We start from the raw sequence: 27,912 nt of genomic DNA on the forward strand, positions 1-27,912 counted from the left end.
CCCAAATCCTCATTTCACAAATGAGGAAACTGAGGCTCAGGGAAGCCAACTGTCCTTTGCAGGGACACTCAGAAAGCCAGAGGTAGATTCTTCAATTTTAGCATAGAAGTTATTACAATTTTTGTTATTACCTATAAACCAGTGTTGCATGAAGACTCAAAATTTAAAATGTGCTTATAACCTGCTTTTTCCCAATGCTAACAGAGAAATAAAAATCCTTCTAAAGTGAACAGAAGAGATGTCTGTAATTTTAATTTAAGAGGTGCTCATTTGTCACTAGGCACAGTTCCTTTTGAATATGCAGCATTCAGTTTGTATCATGCAAATGCACGATCATTTCCCAGTTTTAAGTACTGTTTTCATGGTCATGTTTATTTAGGAAAAATTATCCATGGAATACAGATAAAAAGGCACACGTCAATTCAGCTAATTGCAGCATTCATAACTGAGGGTTTGTTCCTTGTCAGTAATCACAAACAGTGTGAAAGGAAGTCATCATACAATAGAGTGGGGAATAGGCATTGGGTAACACTGTAACAACAGAAAAACCACTCAGAGAACTTGCCAGTCATTGGAGACTCAGAAGGTAGGGAAGATCAGGACATGTTTGGTCAAAGGTTTCCAAGGAATGATGGAAAAGAAGGCTCAAAGACAATTTGGTATATTTGGTAGATTAACAGACAGGACTAGAACTCAGACCATCTGACTCCAGAGCCAGGGCTGGTGCCTTAAGTTTAACTTCAATTCCCCATAGAACAGAGAGGCAGTGTGTCTCAGCTGACAATATGGGAGGTATGGAGTCAGGAAGGTCTAGGTTCAAATCCTGAGAAAGTAATGAACTGTGTAACCATTTTCAGTTCACTTAAAGTAGGGGGAATGAATGGGAAGAAGAGATAGGTGCTTGCAAAATTAATTAATTGTAAAGACAATTCAATTAAATTTTCTGAGCCTCAAGTAATTTTCTAAGACTGTAAGATACTGAGCTGGGTTCTTGAGATGTCATGGATTGGGTTGTACCCTGGTCAGTGGCATACAATGGCTCTTAAAAGTCAAGGAAGTATATGGACCCTAAAAGTTCAAGCAGGCTGGCTCTAAATGAAACTCTTAAAATGCTCAACTGGACATGTAAGGTGATAAGTGAATGGCATTCCTTGTGCACTAGTAACACAACTAATTAGTAACTAGTAAGAGATACCAGAACTAATCAGAAATTATCACTACTCAACCTTTAGGAAATGATTCAGTGAAGATGTCACTAATTCCCAAAGTAAATGAATCACGAGTGTCTGCTAAACATGAACACTTCCATTAGGCGCCATTGCTAAATGATGTCAAATCTGGGAACACATTTCAGCAATTATGTGTAAGGGTTTCACACTTTCTTTGCCAATAGTGCCTTTAGCTCCAAATTATAGGACAAGGCAGTTTAGGGAAATAATAATTAGGGATATATTACATGGAGCTTGTGAACTTGGATAGAAAAAAAAATCAATTACTTTCAGTAAGTATTGGTTTCCCTTATAACCTTAAATATTTTATTTCAAGCATTTACGAATACTGTTCTGAGAAGGATTCATTAGATTGCCAAAAGGGCCCATGACAGAGAAAGTCTATGAACTCCTGAGATAAGATGAAAATACGTTGCCACTACCAACTCATTAAACCCAAAATGAGAATAGTTGATGAACTTGCACTAGTCTCAAATGATTTTGAAAAGATGTGCATACTTACACCAGAACTTGGAAGAATGCTTTATGAGTCTGAGACAGTATCAAAATAAAACCATTCCAAAAAGTGGTTGTCTGGTATATCCATTATGAGCAATCACATTTTCTTCCAGTATTTGACTGAGAGTGTAAAATCACTTCAGAAGGATGTGCATTCAAGAATATATGGGGTAGACGTTCTGTGGTAAGAATGATAAGAAGAAATTTGACTTATAAGAAAATGTCCCCTGTCCTTTCAGGTGTCAAAAATCCCACAGCAGAGGCAGCTTTGGTGAGCTATTGAAGATCCTGAGAAAGACTTTAAGAGATAACTTCTATGTCTAGTTGTTAAAGCAACCGGAATATACAAATGCCATAGTATCCAATCAATGGCAAAAAAAGAAAAAAAGTAAATATGTGAAAGAGACTCTAAAAGGAGGGAACATATTTGAAATTCTGGCTTTCCTAGATTGAAAGCTAAAATTAAAAAGTTATGGTGAGAGAGGGAGTAAGGCACCAAGGAACAAATTAAACAATGCAACATCAAACAAAAATCTTCCACAAAGAGATGTGAAATAAATCAGAGGTGAGAGGAACCCAAGAAGAAAGAAGAGGAAAAGAATTAATGGTTTTCTGTGTAGCTTTAACCAACAAAAATGAAAGTTTGGGTGAAAGAAACAATAAAACTGCACCTCATTAACAAAATCCATGGCAGAAGTCACATCTAAGTTAGGCAGTACAACGGACAGAGCACTGGACCTGGAGTTAGGACAGCCTGAGTTTAAATCAGACTTCAAATCCTTCCCAGCTGTGGGACCTTGGGTATTTCAGTCTTTATCTGACTCATTTTCTTCCTCTGTGAAATGGGGATAATAACAGCATCTATCTCCCAGGGATGTTCAATGCATAAAATGAGATAGTAGCTGTAAACTGCAAATCTTGAATGGCTATATAAATGCTATTATCATGATCAGTATTAAAACGTAAAAGAATACTATTAAAACTCTAAACGTCCTTGAAAGAATGGAAAGTGGCTGTTGTGAATCAAGACTTCTAAAGGACATGTGCCATAATCTACAGCTTATTATCCTTGCTCCGAGGTCAACTGACCTGGGATTCTGGCCCCTTGGGCAAGAAACATATAAACACAGTTCAAAGACTTTGGTGGGAAGCTGCTAAGACATCAGGAAACTCCCTTCCACACTGCCTTTACCTTCTCATGGACTGGTTTTGTCTACTTTTACTGCCAGAAGGAAGACTGGTTTTTGTTTTGTTTTGTTTTTTTACGTGGGAGCTAATGAATAAGGTTTCAATTAAATCATGGGATCATAGGTTCTGAGCTAGGATTTTTGAGGTCATCAAATCGAAACTCTTTATGTTAAAGATGGAGAAATTGAGATAGAGGGAGTTTAAATTACGTGTTAGGGTCATAAGTCTAGTTAAGTATCTGAGGCAGGATTTGAACTCAGGTCTTCTGACTCAGTGATTTAGCCAAGCTGTTCAGTGACCAAACTGCAAATCTTAACAATCAGGTTTCAGTTGCCCATTGACTCAAATTTGGAACTATGTCTGTGACATCTTCTCAGTGTCATATAAACAAATAGAACAGTACTTTACCAACTTCCTCTCAAGTAAAAGTCTGATCTGACTTTTATTTTTTTAACACAGGAGACCACACAGATATCACTAAATGATGAGACTACTATTGACTTCTCCAACAAACATCAAACACATGTTTATATATACTAAGTGCTCACGGTTTGTATCTTTTATATAATCAGCAAATACAAGAAAATGACATATTGGCCAAGGATCAAAAACAGTGAGCCAAAAAGTCCCAGAGGCATAAAGCACAACTTGTAATGAATTCAATAATTATTTTAAAAGCTGCCAGAAAGCATTGGAACATTCATGGTTGGTGCCTATGATGAATAACTTTGACTGAATTCTAAGCCAAGGGTTTATTCATGTTCTGTTGATATGTAAAGTACATAGAAGGATAGGGAAAACACCCAAGTAGCTGAAGTCCATGTGGAAAATGGTTCTTTATTAAAACAACAATGAACTCCAGAAAAATAATAATCTGTTTTTTAAATTGCTGAAGAAATGAAAAATTAAATTATTTTTATAGATTTTTGTCATGTAATGGAAATAGATGGGTTCATGATGATAACTCATATTTCAGACATCAAGACAAAAGAGGAGGACAATCCTTAAGAAGGCTTGACCAAGTATTCAATACAGAGTATTCAAGAAAATGGAAGAACCTCTGCAATACATCATTACATGCTACAAGTATTTAGTACCCACTGAATACCTACCAAGTCATGACCTGGTTGTCAACATTATACATTAGAAGCCTGCTATCTTTCATAACATGATAAATGACAAAAAAAAATCTTCAAAATATAGAGATCTAGTGAAAGACCTCAAAAGCATGGGAGAATAGGATGAGGCACATGGCAGCCCCATCATCCCGTATGTTACTGGAGTTGTTCCAAAGATGCTTTCAGTGAGTCTACAAAAGATTAGCTTATATCCTAAAACACTTATTCAGTTACAAAATAATTATCTTATCTGCCTGGTCATATGTCTACAGAACATTAAGTATAAAAGAATAGTAGAACTATGACTTATTCTTGTATCATTTTAAATGAACCTCATCAAAAGGAAGAAAATGAGATAAGTGATAATGATGCAATCACAATTTCAACTACCACATAAGAAAGTCCCCTACAATAATACATACATCAACTCTGCTGTTCGCATTACAACAAGAATGAGGGAATTCATAGAAGATGAGCTTAAATTGGTTTTTTAAACCAGTATTTTGTCCACCAGTCCAACAGGTGACAGCACATTAAATGTAAATGAAGAGGACAGTGATTTCTCTCGGGACTCTTTCCATCTTCAGATTAAATAATTATATACATATATAATAATTATTTAATACATATCAATTATTATATCTTATAATTAATATATATTATAATTAATGCTATATATAATATATTACATATAATTATTATATTACATGTTATAAATATATAAATATTATATATTATAATTAATAATATATTTATGCATAATTAAATAATGAAATGAAGCTAAGTGGAGCAGCCTTGAGGTGGAATAGTGGATAGACCTCTGGAAAATGAGTCAGGAAGACCTGAGTTCAAAATCTGATTATACACTTAACAGCTGTGTGACCCTGGAACCGTCACTTATTTTGTCTCAGCTGCATTTTCTTTTTCTGCAAAATGAGGATAATAATAGCATCTATCTCCCAGGATGGTCAGAAGACAAAATGACAAAATAGAAAAGAATGAATAATAACAATGATCATGATGATTTTGATGAACATAAAGTTGGGTCAAATTTATGGTTGTTCAGTAGTTTCATGTCTTACTCTATAATGTGACCTCATTTGGGGTCTCCTTGGCAAAGATACTAGAACAATTCACTATTTCCTTCTTCAGTTGGATCCGATTAATAGAGTTCAACTGTATGGAGCACTTTAAGATTTGTAAAGCACTGTACATATCTCATTTGATGCTTATAATAACCTTAAGTGGATGTTTTATGTTTTTTAATCGTGTCTATATTACTATGTCTGCTTCATAGGCTGGTTAAGTAACTCTCCCATCACCTAGCTAGCAAGTACCTGAGACAAGACTCCTGCTGACGTCTTCTGGACTCCAAGGACAATACACTAGGTATTATACTTAAAAGCTGAGTTTATTTTATTCTTTACATTTTTAGCCCCAATGCCATTAGCACATAGTAGGAGCTTAATCAATGCTTGTCAGTTGATTGATGGAGACCATGGCTGTCTCATCTACTGAGTCAGAGGAGGATTCTGATATACTGGTATCCAGCTTGATGGAATCATGGATCTTAAGACCTGAAGTCAGTGCAATACATGTTTTAAAGCTCTCTAAAAAATGTAAATTGTAGGGATTTTTTTTCTTTCTAGGAAGAAACCTGCTGCCTCTCTTACTCACATCTGGGTTATCAGTCAGGCAAGAAGGTATCAGCTGACAGGGAAATGTCATTCTTTCAAATGCAAGAAGTCTTTTTGAGGAAGGTCAGATTTTGGGAGCTATTTAAATGATGAGAGATTGGTGGGATTTAAATGATTGCTTTGGGCAAAGAAGTTGGAGAGGTGAGAAACTTACTCTGGACCCTTGGCCCCCCTGTTTTTGTTTTTGAAGGTGATTACAAGGTGGAAATGAGAGCAGAATAAATGAGATTCATAGCAGAGAGCCATGATGCCAAAACTCAGTGGAGTCATTAATAACGGCAACAAACAAACAACAATAATAGTAACAATATTTCTTTAAGTTTGCATGCATTATGTAATATGATCACCACAGAACACAGTGTGGTAGGTGCTGTTATTACTTCAATTTTATACACTTATATATATATAGTTATGTCTTCTAAATATATTTTGTATCATATAATGTATATTTTACTCTTTATTATATAATCAAAATATCATAGTATATTAATATACTATAATAACTTAAGTTTTTATTTATTTATTACTTTTTACATATTTTACAAGGAAACAAGCTGGGTCAAGTTCAATCACTTGCTCAGGATTACAAAGCTAGCAGGAATGTCTGAAGAGGAATTTGTATCCAAGTTTTCTTGACTCCAAGTCCGCTGTTCTGCTTACTAGTTGTATGATCCTGGTCAGGTGATGTAATAGCTCTCAGCCTCAGTTTCTCCATTTGTAAAATGTGGGGAATAGGTGGTATAGTGGATAGAATGCTGACCTTGGAATCAGGAAGACCTGTGTGTGAATCCTGCCACAGACTTTGACTAGCTGTGTTATCCTGGACAAGTCACTTAACACCCCTCAATCTCAGTTTCCTTATCTGAGAAATTGAGCTAATAATTACAAATTGGATAATATATATTCTTAGGACCAAGGACAATTCACTTAGTACCTAAGAATTGTCTTGCTTTCCTCAGACCTTGCTAATCAACTTTCTGATCTTTACATAGCTTATTTAAAATGCTTTGCAAACCTGAAAGTGCTGTATCAATGCTGACTAGGTATTATCTACTTATCTTTATTTGACACTGTTGATAAATTACAGAACCAGTGTTCATAATGTTTGAGCCTGAGATGTAATGAGGATTTGTATAAGTGTAGAGTGCCTCTGATGGAATCTCTCCATGTGAAAGACTGAGAGCCTTCTTCTGGGACAGACATAATAAAGGGCAATGGAAGTGCAATAGGAGATGTTGGAATGTGTAAAGGCATTCTGGGACTGCTTTTAGTCAGCTAATCATACAGTGAATAGAAACCTCTGATTATATACAGGAGTGTTCAGATAGGACCAGAGTCATTCTTCATTAGAGTTACTGAGAGGTCTCCTGAACCCCTCTGTTGGTGAAAGACAATACTGTAAGGAGGAGAGGTCTTGGGCGCTGCTCATTGAGGATGACATAAACCTATCAACACAGGCCTGGATTCTTCATCTGCTTCAATGTTCACTTCTTTCCTATTTTAAGAAAAGGGATTGGACATGCCAACCTCATGATCTAGAAGGTCATGAGAGTGTCCCAGCATCCCAGTGTTACAGTCTGAGGTTTATATCAGTTCAGCATTGATGCCCCAAAGAGTCATCTTCAAGTGTGACTTTTGGAACTCATTTGAGTAATTTCTGAGGTGAAGGCTCATCTGGCATTATGAGTATCTGCATTTGATCTTCGTGGGATCAATGTTATTTGGAAACGGTTAAGTTTGAGCCCATTCTCCTCAGAGATAAAGGTGGCATAGAAGACAGAAGGTAGGTTCCTAACGTGTTGGAGCAGGGGAGGAATATTTTTTCATTTACTCATTTTATATCTTGTTATGAAATAAATATCATGTTGTAAATTTACAAAATTCAACAAATTTTGTAACAAGTTACACAATTTCCAAGTCTACTTTGGAATAGAGGTTGAGTCAATTAGAGTTTTGTTATTTTAGTGATTTATAATAAGTCTAGAGCATGTCTTTTACAGTCTTTGAACCTTATAAAATAAAGAATTAACAGGGGAATGAAGCAGTGGTAGTCTGAAGTATAGTAGGGGTGTGTGTGTGTGTGTGTGTGTGTGCACGCATGTGTGTGTTTGTGGATATTTGTCCCTGAGAGCACTGAAAAGTTATTCCTCATATCTTCTACCATAATCCAGATGCCATAGATTACTATAAAGATAAGAAGAACATGTAAATAAACATGGACCTCATAAGAAAATTATTTTACCTTTCATAAATGACTACTAATACAGGGAAAATTCTAGAATTATATTATTTCTATTTCATTGCTAGTTCTTACCAAACAGTGTGAATTTCCACTCCTGGAGGGGGAGATATCCCAAGGTATTTGGAGGCTGATGGCCAGGTTGAATTTCTTTTGAAGATGGGAGTAAGCAGAGCAGCAACCACAAAATGACAGTAGGAGAGAAAGGTGTTTGTTCAGAGACTAGAGACTGGACATTTCTAATGCTAATGAGAGCTAAACATCTTCCTCAACCATTGGTGGGCCTGCCCATTAAGGGAAACTTGATTGGGGGGGCACACCTTTAGTCTTTAACTAATTAATTAATTTTCTAATGAGACACTGGTTCTCAAGGGTTGTGATGCCCTCTGACTATGGAAAGTATATAAATACTCTGAGGTGAGGTTTTACTTTGGGGCTTGTTCATTGGAAGTGTTTGTTTGGCCAGAGGAGATTTTTGGCAGCCACTTTTTGGAGATCCCCAGCTTTGAAAACCCAGATGTTGGTGCTTCTCTCTCTAGTAACTGTATGTATGTATGATCAGACAGTTGGATCTGTCTATTGATCTGTGATATATGCACTGCTTATGGTAAGACAGTTGGAAGCCCTGTTTGTTGGTTGATCTTTGTTTCTCTGTTTGTATTTTCTCTGAAGTTCAGGGTGCTGACTTTTTCCCCTGAACTAAGCAAATAATAAATGTGTTTGATTAAGGTGATTGTTGACACCTCAAAAGTTTTTTTTTCCTTTTAGAAAAGTAGATCTAAGAACCTGTACAGCAGGCCCTCCTGTGTATGCCAGGGTCCTTGCTGATAAAACACTGAAGACTTGGCTCAGCTAATTACAAAAACTGATGGGCATGGATAGAAAGAATGCAACCTGATGACTTGTTTCTCATTGGGATCAACAGAAGTACAATGAAATTTTTATCTCTCTTCCACTTTCCCTCTGCTTAAATAAGCAGACATTTCTTATACAACTTCTCTATTTCATAGAACTTGAGAATTACAGTGGACCTCAGAGACTATCTAGTCCAAGCCATATAGCAAAGGAACCTTCACTAAAACTTACATATTTATCAACCAGCCAGGGCTTGAAGACCTCCAAAGAGAGGAACTCATTACCTCTTCCATCTCATTTCATCTTGAAGCACCACTGACTGTCAAGCAGTTATTCCTAGAATTAAATCTAAGTTGGTAGTTTGGGGTTATTCTATTTCATTTTATTTTGCAGTATCCATCAATGCTTTTGGATCTGCTCTCTGGGTCCCAAAAGACTAAAATTTTATCCCTCCTCTTTCACAGGAAATCCCTTCAAATATTCAAATATAGATATCATACACCTTATGAGTCTTATTTTCTCTAGGTTAAATATGCCCACCTCCTTCAATTGATGCTTATATGTTATGAACTGAAGACCCTTCATTGTCCTGGTTGCAATCCTCTGTATACTCCCCTGTTTATCAATGTCCTTCTTCAAAAGTGGCATCCAGAATTCAATATAATTGTCCAAATGAGGTCTAATGGGACCAAAGTGTAGTGAGATAATCACCTTCCTATTCATTAAACAGTGATGCCCAGAACTGAATGCAATACACCAGATGAAGTCTGACAAAAGCAAAGACCAGTGGGATAATCATTTCCCTGCACCTGGAAGCTCTGCCCCTCTTAGGCAGACTTCATTAACTTTTGGGCTACTACATCACAATGTTGACTTGTATTGAGCTTATAGCCCATTAAAATTCCCAGTTCTTTTTCAGAATTTCTATTGAATCTTGCTTGTTCATCCTTCGGTTATGATGTTTTCACAGAAAATATGACTGGTCATAATTTCTGTGTGATTCATGTCTATTATACTGGAAGGAAAAGTAAGGAAGGGTGTGGGGAGTGGGGAGGGGCAGACTGCAATGGAAAAAGCCAATGACTAGCTTGTAGCACATGAAATGAAACAAGACAGAGTTTTGAGACTTGATTTAAGTTAACTCTTAGAAGCTTCTAAAAAAGCAGAGAACCTTAACTATGAGGCATAGAAGCATTTACCCTAAGCCAGTTTTCAGTACATAATTCACTTTTCTTACAGGTAGATAGCCTGTAGGCTCCCTTCTTTGTTCTTTCCTTTTCAAGTATCTCAGGAAAGAGAAAAGGATGATGTCTCTCTTGCCTCTCAAATAAAATTCTGGTGAGTGAGGAACTAGGGAAAGAGTCTGACCTGGTCACAAAACTCCAAAGGTGGGAGTGAGAAGGAAGTTTTTCCTTTCAGTTTTTGCTTTCTAGCTAGACTGCCAACCATGACAGACAGCACTATAAGCTGGTTACACAAAGATCTAGGCTTTATCCCTAACTAAACGACTGTGTGAATTAGGCAACTCCCTTTAATTTTCTGGCCCTCGGTATTTTCATTTGTAAAAGAAAGGGATTCAACTAAATAGATGACATCTAAGATCCCTTCTAGCTCTGAGTCTTATAATCTATTTCTTCTATGTTTTTATCTCTAACTAGATAATTGAATTTTCTATATTTTTGGAAATTTTCAAGGTGATTTGGGGAGATGCTAATTTCTTCTTCCTTCCTCTTCCTTTTGTTTCTCTGTCTCCTTTTTTTAGTAATATGGGGAGAAATAACATTCATTTTTAAATTTTGAGTTCCAAATTCTCTCCCTCTCTCCAGAACCTTTGAAACCCATTGAGAAGGCAAACAGTATGATAATCAATTATACAAGTGAAGTCATGCAAAACATATCTCCATATTAGTCATGTTCCAAAAACATCACAGCAAAAAGCAAGAAACTCAAAGAAAGTATAAAGAGTATGTTTTGTTCTGCACTCAGAGTTCATCAGCTTTCTCAAGGATCGTTTGAAAATTGTCTTGATCAGAATAGCTAAGTCTTTCACAATTGATCATTGTTACAGTAGTGTTACTATACATAATGTTCTCCTGGTTATGCTCACTTCATTTTGTATTAGTTTACATAAGACTTCCCAGGTTTTTCTGAAACTACCTCTTTCATCATTTCTTATGGCACAATAGTATTCTATCACAAACCTATTACATACCACATATATAATCACATACCACAGCTTATTCAGCCATTCGCCAATGAATGGTAATCCCCTCAATTCCAGTTCTTTGCCACCACAAAACAGCTGCTATAAATATTTTAATACATATAGATCCTCTTCCTTTTTCTTTGATCTCTTTGAGATCTACACCTAGTAGTCGTATTGCTGGATCAAAGCATGTACAAAGTTTTATAACTCATTGGGTATAGTTTGAAATTGTTCTCTAGAATGGTTGGACCAGTTAACACAACATGTTAGTGTCCCAATTTTTCCATGCCCCTTGGTAGATTCTACCATTTTCATTTTCAGTCATGTTAGCCAATCTGATAGGTGTGAGGTGGTATTTCAGAGTTGCTTTAATTCACATTCTCTAATCAATAGTGAGTTAGAGCATTTTTAATTGTGACTTTTGACAGATTTGATTTCTTCTGAAAACTGTCTATTCATATCCTTTGACCATTTATCAATTGGGGAATTCCTCTTTATCTCTCCCTCTCCACCCAGGCTACTCCTCCTTTTTTAAATTCATCCTCCAAAAAAAAAATGGTATTCAGGATATTCTTCAAACAGGTTGAATGAGATCTAGTTGATCAATGCCCTTGCTAAAATGTGGAATACAGACTTAAATAGGCTAATGTAGTTTTATTAGGGCAGGGGACCACAGGACTATCATCTCCCTAGACCTTTTTGAGGAAGAACTCAGAAGAGGAGTGAGTGGGGACAGGGAAGGATGATTGCTACCTTCATATCTTTAAAAGGTTGTAATCTAAAGAGGGAGCATATATGTTGTGCTTAGGTTCAGGTAGAAGAACTAGAACTAATGGGTGGAAGTTGACAGGAGACAGACTGAGAATTGTAAGACATGCTTGCTAGCAACTAGATGTCTCTAAAGTGAAATAGGTCACTTGGAACCATTTTTCAATCTCACTGAAGGACACTAAGTCAAGCTTGGATGGAAGGTGGTTGGAGGGACTTATTACAGTTTGGGTTGGCTTAGATGATATCTCAGACCCCTTTCTGTTCTGAGTTTCTGTGATATGTTATAGCAGAGCCAACCACAGCAATTTAGATATAGGGGTTAGAGCACTGGATTTAAATCTGAAAGACCAAGGTTCATATCCTACATCAAACACTTACAAGTTGTTTGACTTTGGGAAAGTTATTTAATCTTGCTGGACCCCAGTCTCCCTATATGTAAAATGGGGATAATTATAATACCTACCTCCTAGAGCAGCCATGATGGTCAAATGAGAGCCTATATGAAAAGCATTTTGCTAACCTTAAATCGCTATATAAAAATGACTTACTATGTTATCATTAGCCAAACACCATGCTGATTAGAAATGGAAGAGATGATCCCTCCCCTCAAGTACATTATAGAACCTTAAAAGTCCTTTCAAAAATTTTTCTCCTTCCAATAAAAAAATATAGTTTGAATGACAAGGCTAGACACTGCCAGTCAACTTTCCTCTCATGTGAGGAACATGGACTGACCTGCTGACAGTCACTGAGATATGATAGGACTGCTCTCATAACTTTCTTTTTCCTAAAGGAGGACATAAATGAAAGTTGAACATATTCTGGTAGTCTACACTTCCTAATTTAAGTTATCACTGAATCTTATATTATAATACACGGAAGTTGTGAGGAAGGGAACAGTTTGTCTAGATTCTAGGGACCACTCAATTATTCTTGGGGGAAAGGAAATATTTTCAGAAGCCGAAACTTGTCTGATGCTCAAGGAAAGCAGAAAGTGTATGCAGTAGGAGTTGTTGAAATGGCCCCATAATGACCTGAACGTGCTAAAGAGGCTTCCCAAAGCATCCAGTTTACTTCTACAAAGCAGCTGAGACAGTGGTGCCCAATCAACAAGAATTTATGAAACACCTGCTACATGTTGGGCAGCGTGCTAAATGGTGGGGATACATGGAAAGGCAAAAGATAGTCCCTGATCTCACCGAACTCATGGTCTAAGGGGGATAAGGAGCATGCAAGCCATGCATCAGTGACAGGAAATGCTATTAAATGTATTCCTTTTGTGCTAATTCCTGGCCCTTTGTGGGACAGTTCCCATCATTCCATTGGTGTTTACTGAGGTCTAAGGGAAACAAAATGATTTTATCTTCATAAGAAGATAAAATTCATTTGGATTTGTACTCAGGAAAACCTGGATTTGCCTAATCACTAAGTGACCTTGGACAAGTCATTTGATGCCTCTAAGCCTCAATTTCCACATCTGTAAAATAGGGCTAATGTTGTTCACTCATTTCAGTTGTATCAAACTCTTCATGACCTCATTTGGGATTTTCTTGACAAAGCTAATGGAATGGCTTTCCATTACCTTCTCTAGCTCACTGTACAGATGAGGAAGCTGAGATAACCTGGGTGAATTGACTTGCCCAGGCTTACACATTTATTGTTACACATACTACACATTTATTATTTATTAAGTGTCTAAGGCCAGATTTGAACTAATGAAGAGGAGTCTTCCTGATTCCTGGCCTTGAACTCTATCCATTGTGCTACCTAGCTGCCCTGTATGCATACTATATAGGAATAATTTTCACAATAATTCTGGGAGCAAAGTGCCTTATGCTATTCCCCTAAACTTGACATTTCATCCCCTGCCTCAGTGTCACCCTCCTCACATTCCTTGTCCAAATGCCTAACTTCCTTCATGGCTCAGCTCAGTCATGTCTAACTCTTCATAACCCCTTTTGGGCTTTTCTTGGGTAAGGTCACTGGAGTCGTTTGCTAATACCTTCTGCAACTCATTGTTCAGATGAGGAAATTTAGGCAAACACGGTAAAGTGACATACCAAGAGTTGCCTAGATAGTTAATGTCTGAGGCTGGATTTGAACTTCTGTCTTCCTGACTCCAAGCCCAGCGCTCTACCAACACCTAGACCTTGGAGGTGATCAAATCTACCACCTTAATTTGTAAAGGATAAAATTATATGGATATATTGGTTTTTACATGTATTGTATTTCTCAATGCAGCCCCTCCTAAAGAAGTATTCTTTATACCAAAGAATAAAGCAGAGGGGCAAGGGGCAAAGCAGCTCAGGAAAACTAATCAATGTTTTTTAAAAGTATGACATTATATGTAGTATTCAATATCCATAGTCTCCTTACAAGGAAAGGATGCTGGCATCTTATCATATCTCTCCTTAGGATGTTTGACCTTTATGACTTCATAGCATTCAATTTTGAGCATTTTGTGTGTGTGTTGTCATTTACATGGTGCAGCCACTCTGTGTACAATATTCTTCCTTCCACATTATTCTCTTTGCATCAGTTCATAGAAATATTCCCATGCTTTTTTACATTCATTACATTGTTTCTGATAGCACAGTAATACCTTCTTACAATCATGTACTACAATTTCCAATCATCTCATTTTACAGATGGGAAAATTGAGGCCCAGGGAAGTAAAGAGACCTGTCTAAGGTTTTCCAAGTAATAAAGTCAGACCTAAACTCCAGCGACTTCAAATCCTAAACTCCTCCTACTATATCATGCTGGGTCCCAGGGTTATAAAATAATGACAGCTAGATAGAAAATTGAAGCATAATACACATCTTAAGAGATTTAGGTACAATAATTTCTGAATTGAGTACCTATCAGATACTTGAGTCTCAGAGATCATTAATGAAAGTTTGTCAGAAAACAACATGGAAACATCTGCTGCAAGTTCATGGAGGTTCCCGAATTAGCAGAGGAACATTCATTCCTTGGGACTATAACTACTTTTCTACTAATTAATATGCAGCAGTGGCAATGACCTGCAAATACCTGTGCCTGTTTCTTACTTGGAGAATGACAAGAGTTTGAAATATCTGAACTGAGTGAAGAGAATGCACTGTTAAAAATGTCTTAAATGGTTCTAAGTGTTGCAGAATTAATCCCATTTTCCAAGGAAAGGAAAGTTTTTGTGGAGACAGGGGCTCCATCCATGAATAAATATTAAAAGGATAAGAGTGAAGTAGAGCGACTTGGACTGGGACAGGCATAGAAAATGGTGAATGAGAGGAAAATATGCAAACTTTTATTAAACATAAAACAAAAATCTTCCTTTGTAAACTGAATTTATGATGTGCATTCATCTATCTGTCTTTTATCTATCCATCCATACATCTATCTGTTGGGAGGCTGAGTTCCCTCCATCTCATCCAGACTGGAAATAGAATATCTTCACAGACCCAAACCCAACTTATTTATTTGTCTGTCTATGTACATATGTATGTATGTATGTATGCATGCATGCATGTATATATGTATGTATGTATGTATCTATCTGTCTATCTATCTATCTTTATCTACTGAAGAATGGGTTCTCCCTATCTCATCCAGATCCTAATTCATCCAACCATCCATCCAACCATCCATATATCCATCTATATATCTATTTATCCATCCATCTATCCATTGAGAGAGTGGTCTCTCTCTATCTCATCTATACTGGAAATAGGATCTACTTACACACCCAAACCCAATACTGATCAGCACAGAAGTTTTAACCTTAATTTAGGCTGTTTCACTCCTTAGGCATTTTTGTGGCTTTCTACTCCCAGGGCATCATCATATTTTAGTTTGGATATCTAATTGACTTCAGCCTAACTTCAGCTCACGACTCTCAAACTCAAGTGCTCAAATGCTCCATCATTCTGATTAACCTCCCTCACATCAGAGACTACAAGGGCACAACAGTGCTCAACAAGGAGCTGTGATTCATTAGTGTAGTAAAATCTGGTAAGGAAGCTCCCTCTACCAGACTAGATCATCAATTGTTCTGAAACTTACAGTTCTAGACAGATGCTTGGGGCATTGACGGGTTGTTGGTCAATCAGTCAACTAGTATGTATTAAGAGCTGACTATGTGTCAGATATTGTGTTAAGTGATGGGAATGTAAGTACCAAAAGAAGGAGTCAGTCCCTTCCTTCAAGGAGTTTACAGCTCCGTGTAAAAAGAAAATGCATGGCCACCAGTTGGGGAATGGCTGAACAAGTTGTGGTATATGAATGCAATGGAATATTATTGTGCTATAAGGACTGATGAGCAGGTGGAGTTCAGAAGAAAAAAAACATCTTGGAATGACTTGAATGAACTGATACTAAGTGAAATGAGTAGAACCAGAAGAACACTGTAGACAGTAGCGGCAACATGGTGTGATGATCAGCTTTGATAGACTTAGCTCTTCTCAGCAATCCAATAACCTAAGACAATTCCAAAGGACTCACGATGGAAGATGCTATCCACATCCAGAGAAAGAACTATGGAATTTGAATGCAGATTGAAGCATACTATTTTCACCTTGTTTTGTTTTTTTCTTTGTCATGGCTTTTTCCTTTTGTCCTGATTCTTCTTTTACAACATGACTAAGGTGAAAATATGATCAACATGACCGGACCTATATAACCTATATCAGGTTGCATGTTGTCTTGTGAAGGGGGTGAAAGAAAGAGAAAAATTTGGAATTCAAAATTTTATTAAAAAATGAATGTTCAACACTATCTTTACGTGTAATTGGAAAAAAGAAAATACTATTAAGGAAAAAAGAAGAAAATACATGAAAAGTAGCAGAAAGAAGGGTGAAGGAGAGACTTAAGCTACCCAGTGTGTGTGGAGCGGCATGCTTGTGCTGGCACATAGTAGGTACTTAATAAATGTCTGATTGATTGATAAAGTCAGGAGTGCTGCCTAAAGACATGGATGGCCTGGGTACTTTCTTTAAATGGAGGCTCAGGGAGGACAGTACTTCCAAAGCATACATTCCAAGGCTGGAGTGATTTTTAGGATAAAAAGTTTTGCGGGGCTAAAGAGAATAGAATATTCAATGGCTTGCCTAGAGTCTCCCAGTTGGTGTGTGTCAGAGGCAGAATGTGAACCCAGGACTTTCTGTTTCCAAGGTCAGAACTCCAATCACTCTGCCATCCTGCCTCAGAAAAATAAATTATGGGAAATGTTAATTGACTTGCCTTTTTTTTTTCCTCAAAAGGAAAGATCTCAATGATAAATCCTGAAATAAATGAGGCTTAAGTCAGAAGGTTGATCTTATGTTAAATGATTTTTTACACATAAAATTAAATTTTCTGCAGTATATACTTTGTGGACTATGTGACCCTGGGCAAATCATCTCATCTCTCTGCGCCCAAGGTAAACTTCTAATAATGATCGCTAACATTTATACAACACTGAAATTTGCAAAGTGCATACATAAAGTTATTTCATTTGATCCTCACAATAACCCCGGGTGGAATCACTATTATTAACACTGTTTTACAGGTGAGAAAACTGAGACACAGAGCAGTTAAATGATTTGCCTGGGGTCATATAGCTAGTAAGAGTCTGGGGCAGGATTCAAACTCAGGTCTTCCTGACTCCAAATCCAGCACTTTATAAAGTGTAAAATCTAGGTACCTAAGATGACAAGTTACCCATCAGGTGGTAATCTTCATTGGTAGAAGTTTTCTCACTGGGAGTTCCCTACACAGCTATGAAATCACATGTCTAGACCAAACACACACTGAAAGCCTGTGAGTTCATGAGTGTGTTTAAAATTACTAGCTACCATTCGCATAGCTCTTTAAAGTCCACAAAATGCTTTACAGCTATCATCACATCTGAGTCTCACAACAACCCCATGAGGCAAATACTTCAGGTTCCAGTGTGTCTATTTTATAGATAAGAAAACTGAGGTTCAGTCAGGTTGCTGAGATAGTCAGGGTCAGACATACGTGTTTCTGACCCCTCAAATCCCATGCTAATGTGCCGCACTAACTGAGATGAATCACTGTAGGATATAACCAGTACATTTTATGAATTGTTATGATTAAGACCCCTTTATCACCTCATGGGTTTGGTGATGAACCTCTCTGTGCAATTTGTCTCAATTGGTTTCCAGTTTATTAAAACTTTTCAAGGCTTGTGTTTCTCTGATACAATCTTGGAGAATTCAGAGTCACCTCACCATCATGAGGCATTGGAGAAGGACCTTAGCAGGGGCAGGAAGGCAGCATACAGCTAAAATTATAAGCAGTGGAAAACCAGATGGGATTTCTGACTCCTGTGGCCTACCTCCAAAACAACAGTAGCAAAAGAAGCCAGCCCCGATGCTCTATTATGAATAATTCAAATCATAAAAGGCATTTTATCCAAAGACCACTGAGTGGTCCCCAGGTGTCAGTGGCAAGGGCCTCTTTGCACATGGCTTGGAGCAGCCCCCAGCAATGGAAACAGCTACTCAAACATGCAAAAGACTTGATTACAATGAAATGATGTGAGAATAAGCTCACAATACCAACCCTAACCCACAATTAAATTCCCCTGCAGAAAGAACTCCTTTTCTTGTCAACCAATGATGTGCTTTTTAATTTTCCGAATGCTCCCAAAGGAAAGCTTTACAAAGCACTGCCTGGGTCCATAGTAGGGAGCTGAGACCAATGATACTGGCAAAGACTTGGAGTTGGAAGGGACCTCAGAAGGTCATTTAGTTCCTGCAGAAGGACAGAAACTAGAGTAGGAGTCACTGAATTCTCAAGTCTCTTTAGAGCTGAAGTTCTTGCCCATGGGTCCAAGATCTTTGGGGAAAAAATGAATAACTGTATTTTATTATAATATTATAATTGGTCTCCTTTGTAATCCCCTATTTTATTTCAAGCATCTAAAAACATAATTCTGAGAAGGGAGGGTGTCTATAGTCTTCTTCACCTGCCTACTGAAGGGGTCTATGAAACAAAAAGAGCTTAAGAACCCCTGCCTATAAAAATTCTTATTAAAAAAATTGCAGTTTAGCCTAAATCTGTTAATGAAACTGAGAACCACCATAGGATCATATACTGAGAGCCAGAATAGAGCTTGGAGGTTATCTGGTCCAACCCATTCATTTGACAGTGAAAGAAAAAGAATTCCAGGGAAGTTACTTGGCAAAGGTCACAGAAGTAATGAGGTGAAAGACAAAGATGGAGCCCAGGTCCTACAATTTCAAATCCAATGTTTCTGGGTTGCTTCTCCCTCCCTTCCCCCCAGTCCTGCCAATTTCATTGCATTGTTACTCTTTCAATAAAGGAAATTGATGTCGGTTTCCAATGATTTGTTATTATTGTTGTTTCCCTTTCTACATGCTCACAAACTGTCCTCTTAATAATAATTTCACCAGAAATAGATGTCAAGTTCACTAACTTACAGTTTACAGATTCTTCCCTCTCTGCCCCCCCCACCTCTTTTTTTTTTTTTTTTGAAAGTTAGAGAGTTCCCCTTCCCGGCTCCTGTGACACGCCTTCCATTCTCCAAGAACCTTCAACGATCATGAATACTGGAATCTGAAGAATTCAGAAGCACAACAGGATTTGTTTTTAGTGGTTTATAGTGAAACAAGCAGAACTGAGATAATAATATATACAATAGACCAAAATGGGAATCTCAGGATCTCATATTTAGAGCTGGAAAGGACAAAGACCTGTAATCCAATCCTCTCATTTTACAGATGAAGAAAAAGAACCCAGAGCTCTAAAGTTACTTCCCCAAGATTATATGGATGAGAAGCATCAGAAATTGTACCCAAGTCCTCTGATACCTCAACCAATGCCTTTCCCCTGCTTCCTACATCAAAATGGAAGTGTAGCTGAGTAGTTGGGGCAAAAATAGAAATAAGGTCCAGAGAAGAGAGTGAAACGTGTCATTTTCTCATAGCTGAGAGGTGAGGGACTACTGGGGCAGAATGTCACATGTATCACCATATTAGTCTCAATATCAATTATTTTTCTTTCACAAGGCAGGGAAAGTTGAAAATGGTCATGATGTTTAAAGACAAAGAAGCATTAGTGAAACATTGGGATAGGGACTGGACAGGTAGTAGTGACTAAAATTTTGATTCTGTCAATATGGGATATTCCAGGAGTGTGCTGGTATGTATTCAACAATCAGATCTCCAAGGTAGGGAGATTTTAAAATTTAATCTATATTATGAATTTTTTCAATTATATTCTTAAATTGAGGCAATCCATAAAACAATCTGTCAAACCCCGATTTGTAGTTTTTGCTCATTTCAGAAGTGCAAATGCTCATATTGAAAATGTAATGATTGACTTTTGGTGACTGGGTCAAGCTGACTCTTGCACTCTCTGCATATGACCAGATTAGAAAGTCCCCTACCAATGCAGACTGGCACTTCCTTTGCAGCTCAGAGCATAGCCTAGTGCCAAGAAAGATTAGGTGACTTGACCAGAGCTGCACAGACAGCAGGTGTCAGAGGTGAAATGTGAAATCAAATCTTGGCCTTGAGTCTGGTTTACTGTCCACTATGATGCTGCCACTAGAACATACTTTTATTTTTTAAAAAGTAATAATAGTGGCTCAGTGATCAATCACATCCTTTGGGTTCCTTTCATTCTCTTAGATGTAATTCAGCCAAACTTGGAGTCCCTTCACTTGAGTAAGGGCAGCTGGATGCTGCCTGTCTGACTCCTCATTTATCTTGGATTTTTCTACTCTTAGCAAATCATATTTGATCAACCTGTCAGAGATTTAATCTAAAGTGACAGAATCATAGGAACATAAATTTAGAGCTGAAAGGGATCTAAGGAGGTTAGCTAGTTCAGTCTCCTTATCTTATAAAAAAATCGTGGAGTCCATGGAGGTCAAGGGACTTGCCCAAGAGCTCACAGGTATGACACTGAATCATATATTCAGAGCTGGAAGGAATCTCAGAGGTCATTGACTTCAGTCATTTCACACAGGTGCAGATAGAGCAACGATGCAGAGCCCCATCCTGACAACAAAGCCAGGACGCTTTCTAAGGTAGCACCCTGACACTCAAGGGTCAGTGATTTATCTTTAGAATTTGTATTTGAGAAATGTCAAAGAAGGTTCTAGAGGTCTCTAGTTAAAATATATATGTGTGTGTACATATGAGGGGGCATTGTGTATTCATAATTTCTTTTGCTTTATTTGTCTCTTCCTTCTCATTTTAGATCCATATACAGACTAGGTATGGTGGCACATGCCTATAATCATCACTGCTGGGGAGGCTGAGGCTGCTAGATCACTTGAGTTCTGGAATTTTAAGCTACATCCAATCAAGCTCATGATAGATTAAGAGCTGACAGGTATCTATGAGGTCATCAGTCCAACCTCTTTATTTTACAGAAGAGTCATGGGGGGCCATGGAGGTTAAGGGACTTGTCCACATAGTCAGCCTTTGGGACTGAGGGGCCCACATATTGCCTAAACCTCTCTATACAAGTTCTTAATACTCTAATTCTGAATTCTAATTGAAAAAGGAAGACCTTGTTGCCCTACTTTAGGGACAATTGCTATTAGCAGCCAAGCAAGAACCCCCTTTTCTGTAGTTTCATGGTATTGTCTCATTTAGTGGGCTCGCTATTTTAGATAATCCTCATTCTTTCTCCCACACCCTTTTCTGAAGGGAACTCAGGGTGAAAAGGACATCAGTCAATGGGACTCTCTCCCACCTGCCATTACTCTCCTCTTCCCTCAATATTTAAGTGATTGACTAAACAATTTAATTTCCCCAACTTTGTGCAGTTGGATGGAAGAAAAACCCTATGTATAAATAGCCAGGCTAAGTAGACTTTCCAAGGCAGCTGTGAGAACCTATTGTCACAAGATATCTTGTAGTATTTCAAGTTCATCTCTCTGTGAAATAAGCCCATATTTTCTCTAAGGAATACATGGATGGGACTCTGAGGGAAAGGAGGGGGAGTGAAAGTCTTTTATAAATGAGATTTACAAGAACAAGAATGTTTACTTAAGATATCAGAACAAGTGATATGTCACCATTTTTATCTTTGCATGCAACAAAAGCTCAATAAATCCTTGCTGAATGAATGAATGAGCAAAGCTGCAATTTTCATGTTATTCCATGTGATTCATAGAATAGTAGAAGAAGCAACTGACTCTGGAGTCAGAGGTTGTGGGTCCAAATCTTGCCCCTGTCATTTGCTACTACCATGATTTTGTCACTTCACTGTACTCAGTTTGCACATATGTAAAAGGGCTCTGGAGTCCCTTTCCAATTCTAGGCATATTGTTCCATTACCTTTTTATTTAAGGTTGGATAACCATTTATTAGGCATGTTGTTGAATTCCTTTTCAAGCATAAGGTCATTCATTCAAATAATGAACCAGTACTTATTAAGTATCTTTTATGGGTCAGGTACTGTGCTAGCAACCAGAAGGGCTAGACCCTGGAAATATGACTAAAGTAAGAATAGTTCCTGGCCTCAAGAAACCAAAGTCTAGCAGGAAGACACAGCATTGACATATGTATATGAATGTGTCTATGTATGCACACATGCATACATACATACATGCATACATATATATTTAACTTTATTTTTCTTGTTTCTCTTTGGTAACATGGATAATATGTAAATATGTTTTCAGGACTTCACACATACAATTGATAACATATTACTTATTTTCTCAAGGGGTGGGGGAGGGTCAGGAGCAGGAGTGATGGAGAAAATTTGAAACTCAAAATTTTAAAAAGTGAATGCCAAACTGTTATTTCATGTAACTGGGAAATATTTAACAAACAATTTATTTAATGAATAAATATTTTATTTAACAAATTTAACAAAAAGTAAGAAAATATTTAACAAAATAACAAAAAGTATTTAATGAAATAATATATTAAAAACAGAAAAACACTGATATATAGAAACATATAAATACAGTTTAACTATAAGATATATGTGGGAGTAGGAGTAGCGGGGAAGAAACCCTAGTATATAAAGTGATCAGGAAAAGCCTCAAATAAAAGATAACACTTGAATGGAGCCCTGAAGGAAACGTGGAGATATGAGAAGGAGGTGAGATGTTAGTGCATTCTAGGGATGGGGGTAAGGGGAAGGTAGAGAAAAGGCAAAGGCATAGAAGTGGGACATGTATATATAGCAAGAATGCCAGCTTTTAGCTTTAGCCTGGTGAGATCACATTGTTCATAGAAGGATGTAATGTGCAATCATCCAGGAAATGTAGCTTGAAAATCGGCTGGGAAATGTTTTAAATGCCAAACAGAGGCATTTATATTTGGAGCCAAGAGGGAACCACTGGAATTTGTTGAGTAAGAGAGTGATATGATCAGATTTGCATTTGAGGAAAACCAGTTTGATAGCTGTGCAAAGGATAAACTCGAGAGGGAAGAAATTGAAGGCAGGGAGAAAAGTTAGCATTTACTCATTTAGCAAGCATGCATTAAGTGCCTACTATATGCTAGGCAATGGGTGTAACAAAAAAGAAGTCTTAGCCCTCAAGGATCTAAAATCGGTAGTCTATTTTGTGGAAAACACATATACAAATTAATTTTAAAATATGATGAAAACATCAGGCCCTCTTGATCTATTCTAGCTACATCACACTCCACAGTGTGTGTGTGTGTGTGTGTGTGTGTGTGTGTGTGTGTGTGTGTGTGTGTGTGTGTGTGTGTGTGTGGAGGGGCTGACCTGAGACCTTCTGGTCCCTCCTGGGATATTAGTGCTTAGTACTGAAGGACTTGGAGGTGATACATCAATCCTTTATTTCCCATGGAGGGGAGAGGATGTTAGAGAGAACTGGTCATTGAGCTAGGAAAAACAATGTACTCTGTAGAAACTGAAAGGTCCCTCTTCTATTTTCCCTCTCCCTCTTCCCTCCTCCTCTCTCTTTCCCTAACTCCTCTCTCTCTCTCTCTCTCTCTCTCTCTCTCTCTCTCTCTCTCTCTCTCTCTCTCTCTCTCTCTCTCTCTGCCTCTCTAGCTCTTGTTTGTGTGTCTCTCGCTAACTGTCTAACTACAATGTACTATATTAATATTAGCTATTATTATCTATGTAAAAACCTTAGCAAGGATTGCACAGGACAGGATGTTGTCATGGATGAATCTCAGTCTGCAGCACACATCTTTGAGATCGTAGTAGCTCTGAAGTACATTTTTAAAGTGATGACCTTCTCCTCCTCCTCCTCCTCCTCCTCCTCCTCCTCCTCCTCCTCCTCCTCCTCCTCCTCCTCCTCCTCCTCCTCCTCCCCCTCCTCCTCCTCCTCCTCCCCCTCTTCCTCCTCCTTCTCCTCCTATCTTAAGGCTCTAATTCTTGAGTATAGATCTGTATATCTCTGGGGCATCTGCTTCCATATTCTCCCTATAACTCATGGCTTTGCTGGGGTGTTGAATATTTTGGGAATGTTACTGGACTGATCTACAGTTTAAAACATGTGAAGGGCTTCCCCCCGCCCCCTTCTTTTAGCAGTGAAATACTGACATTTAAGAAGGGAGGTTTCCATATGTTCCCTCTATTCCACTTTCAAGTCTCTTAACAGTCAGAAGGTTAATATTGAAGTAGAGCATTTTCTTTCTTTGTAGACATTTCTACTAAAATATATTAGCAGAGACATGCCAGTGTTCTACATGTGACCATCCTAGGCCAGACCTGACCTTTCAATTCTCTGTTGTTATGACTAGAGGCAATTTGTTCCACTTTGTGGTTATGAATTTAGTAAACCAAGCATATGTATTATGTGACAAGAAGGAAGAGACATCGGTGGGGGTAAGCTAAAGGACAAGAATGAGTAGTACACAGGAAAGCTGCTGGGTTTGGGGTCATAATTGTGGATTTGAATTCTGCCTGCTTCTAACAAGCAAGTTGTGTGACGTTGAGCAATTTCTCTGGGCCTCAGTTTCTCATCAATAAAATGATGAGGGGTAGATTTGATCACTTCTGTTGTCTCTTCTAGATATGAATCTATGATCATTCTAATAAGGGTTTGAGGACTGACTAACATCTTGGTATTTATACTTTGGAGGAGAAAGCATTATTCTCTGAGAACAATCTGAGACCACTGCAGTGTATAATGAAGGCAGAATCAAATCATGCCCCAGAGATCTTAAAAGTCCATACAATCTATGAGAAACAGACTGAGGAGTTAGAGCCTCAGGAAGTGGGCAGCACCTGAGATGCTGGGGTAGAAGGCTGACACAGTGAGTCAGACAGAAAAGGCAACACAAAGTCAACAGGAGGAAGGAGAAAGGAAAAAAATAAGTATCATTAAACCCATCCTAAAAGCCTCTAGGAGAAGTTTGGGGCTGGAGTTATCAGTTGTATCTACCTCCATGGAAGGTCTTTTTAAATAAATAATTTGCTATTTCCCCAAATGGCTCTCCCTTGTGCCTGTCCAGCAACAGAACTGCTAAGTGACTCCATTCATTTCCTATGTCCTGATTTTGCATTGACAAAAAGAAGCCAAACCTTATTTAGATATAAACAGAAATATGGTAGAAAGACAAACCTTATGGAGACGCTGAGTATTTTCCTAACTGGGGGCTCTGACCTCATGTAATTTTGCTTCTAATTTTTCATCTAATATAAACACCATAGAGTAGCTGAGGAGGAGTGAAGGGGCCATTGCTCAAAGACAAAACAAATAAACCAACAAAAATAAACCAACAACTAATAGTTGTAAACATGGTGTAACTAATTAAATCTCCAGAAACAAAGTGAGTAAGGAGGGAAGGGCTGTGATGAACATCAAGCAAGTACCCTCCACAGTGAAAGCCACCAGTGTTCAATTCTGAGTCTATGATCCCGTAAATGAAAGGCAGATTTCTTGTGGTGAACCTCTGTGTGCAATGTTCTTTCTAAGAAATCAAAACTCACTCCAAAACTTCTGTATCTCCAGTTCACTATATGTCACTTATTAGTAAAATGTCCCAGGTATTGGGCTAAGTTGTGGCCACATAAAGACAAAAATGAAACTATTCTTGCCATAAAGAAACTGATAGTTTCCTTTTCTCTTCTCCCTCTATACCATCTCTGTTGATAATCTCATTGTCTCTAGAGTATGTAATAATAATCTTTATGCAGATGATACCCAGATCTACAAATCTAATCCTCATCTCTCTTTTGAATTTCATTCCTGCATCTTCTACTATCTGCTTGATATTCCCACTTGGACATCCAACAGGTATCCCAAGTCCAGTGTGTTCGAAAGAGAATTCATTATCTTTTCTCCTAAGCCCTTATAACTGCCCTATTTCCATGTGGGACATCATCAACCTCCACTCACTCAGGTTTTCAGGTTAAGAGCATTCCTCCAGCCTCCTTCAATTACCCCCAACACACCAAATCCATTGCCAAGTATTATCTGTTCTTCATCTTTTATTGCTGATTCTGTCTCCTTAAAATCTTGTGTATATATATATATATATATCCTTCTTTCAACTCACACAGATATAACCTTAGTTTAGACACTCATCACCTTCTCAGCTGGACTGTTGCAGAACCTCCTATTGCACCTCCCTGTGGTCAGTCTCTTCTCCCTCTCCTCCATCCTTCATGGAGTTGTCAAATGGATGTTCTTAAGGAATATGTCACCATGCCTTGTTTTTTTTTTTTTGTTCAAATTTTGGTAGATCCTGCTGAATTTGGAATAAAACATAAAATCTCTTTGGAATTAAACTCTTTACAACCTGGCTCCTCTTAATCTTTCCAGGCTGGGTACACAATATTCCCTTTCCTATACTCTACTTTCTCATCAAACTTGGCTAGCCCAAATGACTTGCTCAGAGTCACACATCTAGTAAATATCTGAGGCAGAATTTACAGCTAGGTCTTCCTCACTCCAAGTCCTATGCTATTTCAATTACGCCATGTTCCCTATTTGCCACAGGCAAAGTGAGAGAGGTAATAATGATGAAGAATATCACAGTCCCTGTCCTAAAGAAGTTTACACTCTGAAAGAAGAAATTATACAGCTATACTAGCAGATAAAAATACAAATAAGAATATGAAAGGTATAAAGGAGAAATCTTAAAAGACTTCTATGGGAAATGTGAGAAAAAGGTGGTTATTTTCAACTGGGATGAATTTGTAAAAGGTCTGTGGAGGGGGTGCCTGAATTAGGAGGGCCTTGAATGAAGAGATATTTTCCCTGGCACAATCACAAGAGGAAATTGATTCCAGGTCTAGTTTATAAACAAACAAATTCATCAACACACTGAGGGAAAGGGAGCAGAAGGAGAATAAAGGGAGGGTCCTAGGGATGCCTGGAACAAAGTCCCAATTCTTCCAAATCACCAAGAGCTCCATTAGGTGAGAGGATCCCACTTCCACCAAAGGTGGCTTAGAGCAGGTACTTAAACTTTTTCCAGAACTGTTTAAGAAGTGCTAAACAATACAATAATGTTCTCTTATCTCCTTCAGCCTCCCAATTCCCAAATCTTGTGTGTGTGTGTGTGTGTGTGTGTGTGTGTGTGTGTGTGCATTTCTTTTTGATTTGTGTTGGTGGATAGCTTGGGAAATGTGGAGTGTCTTTATGGTTGGAATGACTAGGATATTTGGGCTGGGTGAACTGGTAGAATTCCCAAGATGAGGACCAGGCAAAAGAACTACAAAAACCATAATTAATTTAATTTTGCTGAATCACAGAATACCATTACTTGAGAGCTGGAAGTCATCTATGTGGCCATCTAGTCTCAACTGGTCTCTTTTTTTTGTGCAGTCATGTCCAACTCTTCATGACCTCATTTGAGGTTTTCTTGGCAGATACTAGTATGGTTTGCCATTTCCTTCTCCATGACTAGTTACTGACAATGAACCAATAACGACTATGAGTTTGGCCATGAAGCCTGTTCTGTATCTATCTAATCACATTTTTGATTAGTGCATATTCCTCTTTTTTCCCAACAGACTAGGGACAGCTTGGCATCCATAGTGGTTTCAAAGTTAGGGAGACCTGGATGAAGGTACTGACTTTTACACACATTGGTTGATGGCCTGGGGCAATGGACTTAATCTCTCAGAATTCTAGGTTGTTCTCTGCAGAGAAGGAATCCATTTGCATTGGTGAGGTAATTTTTTCAGTTTTCCAGCACTAATG

General features: G+C 38.0%; 1 protein-coding gene across 1 annotated transcript in view; it reads right to left on the reverse strand.

Moving 5' to 3' along the window:
- Positions 1-27,912, reverse strand: part of ANKS1B (ankyrin repeat and sterile alpha motif domain containing 1B) — a 1,189,006-nt gene that overhangs the window by 728,933 nt on the left and 432,161 nt on the right. Inside the window, exon 8 of the mRNA XM_072655669.1 lies at positions 18,754-18,770. Coding sequence (XP_072511770.1) covers positions 18,754-18,770 — 17 coding nt within the window. The remainder of the gene's footprint in view (positions 1-18,753; positions 18,771-27,912) is intronic.

This window comes from Notamacropus eugenii, chromosome 3 (assembly GCF_028372415.1).
Source record: "Notamacropus eugenii isolate mMacEug1 chromosome 3, mMacEug1.pri_v2, whole genome shotgun sequence".
Lineage (NCBI taxonomy): Eukaryota > Metazoa > Chordata > Mammalia > Diprotodontia > Macropodidae > Notamacropus > Notamacropus eugenii.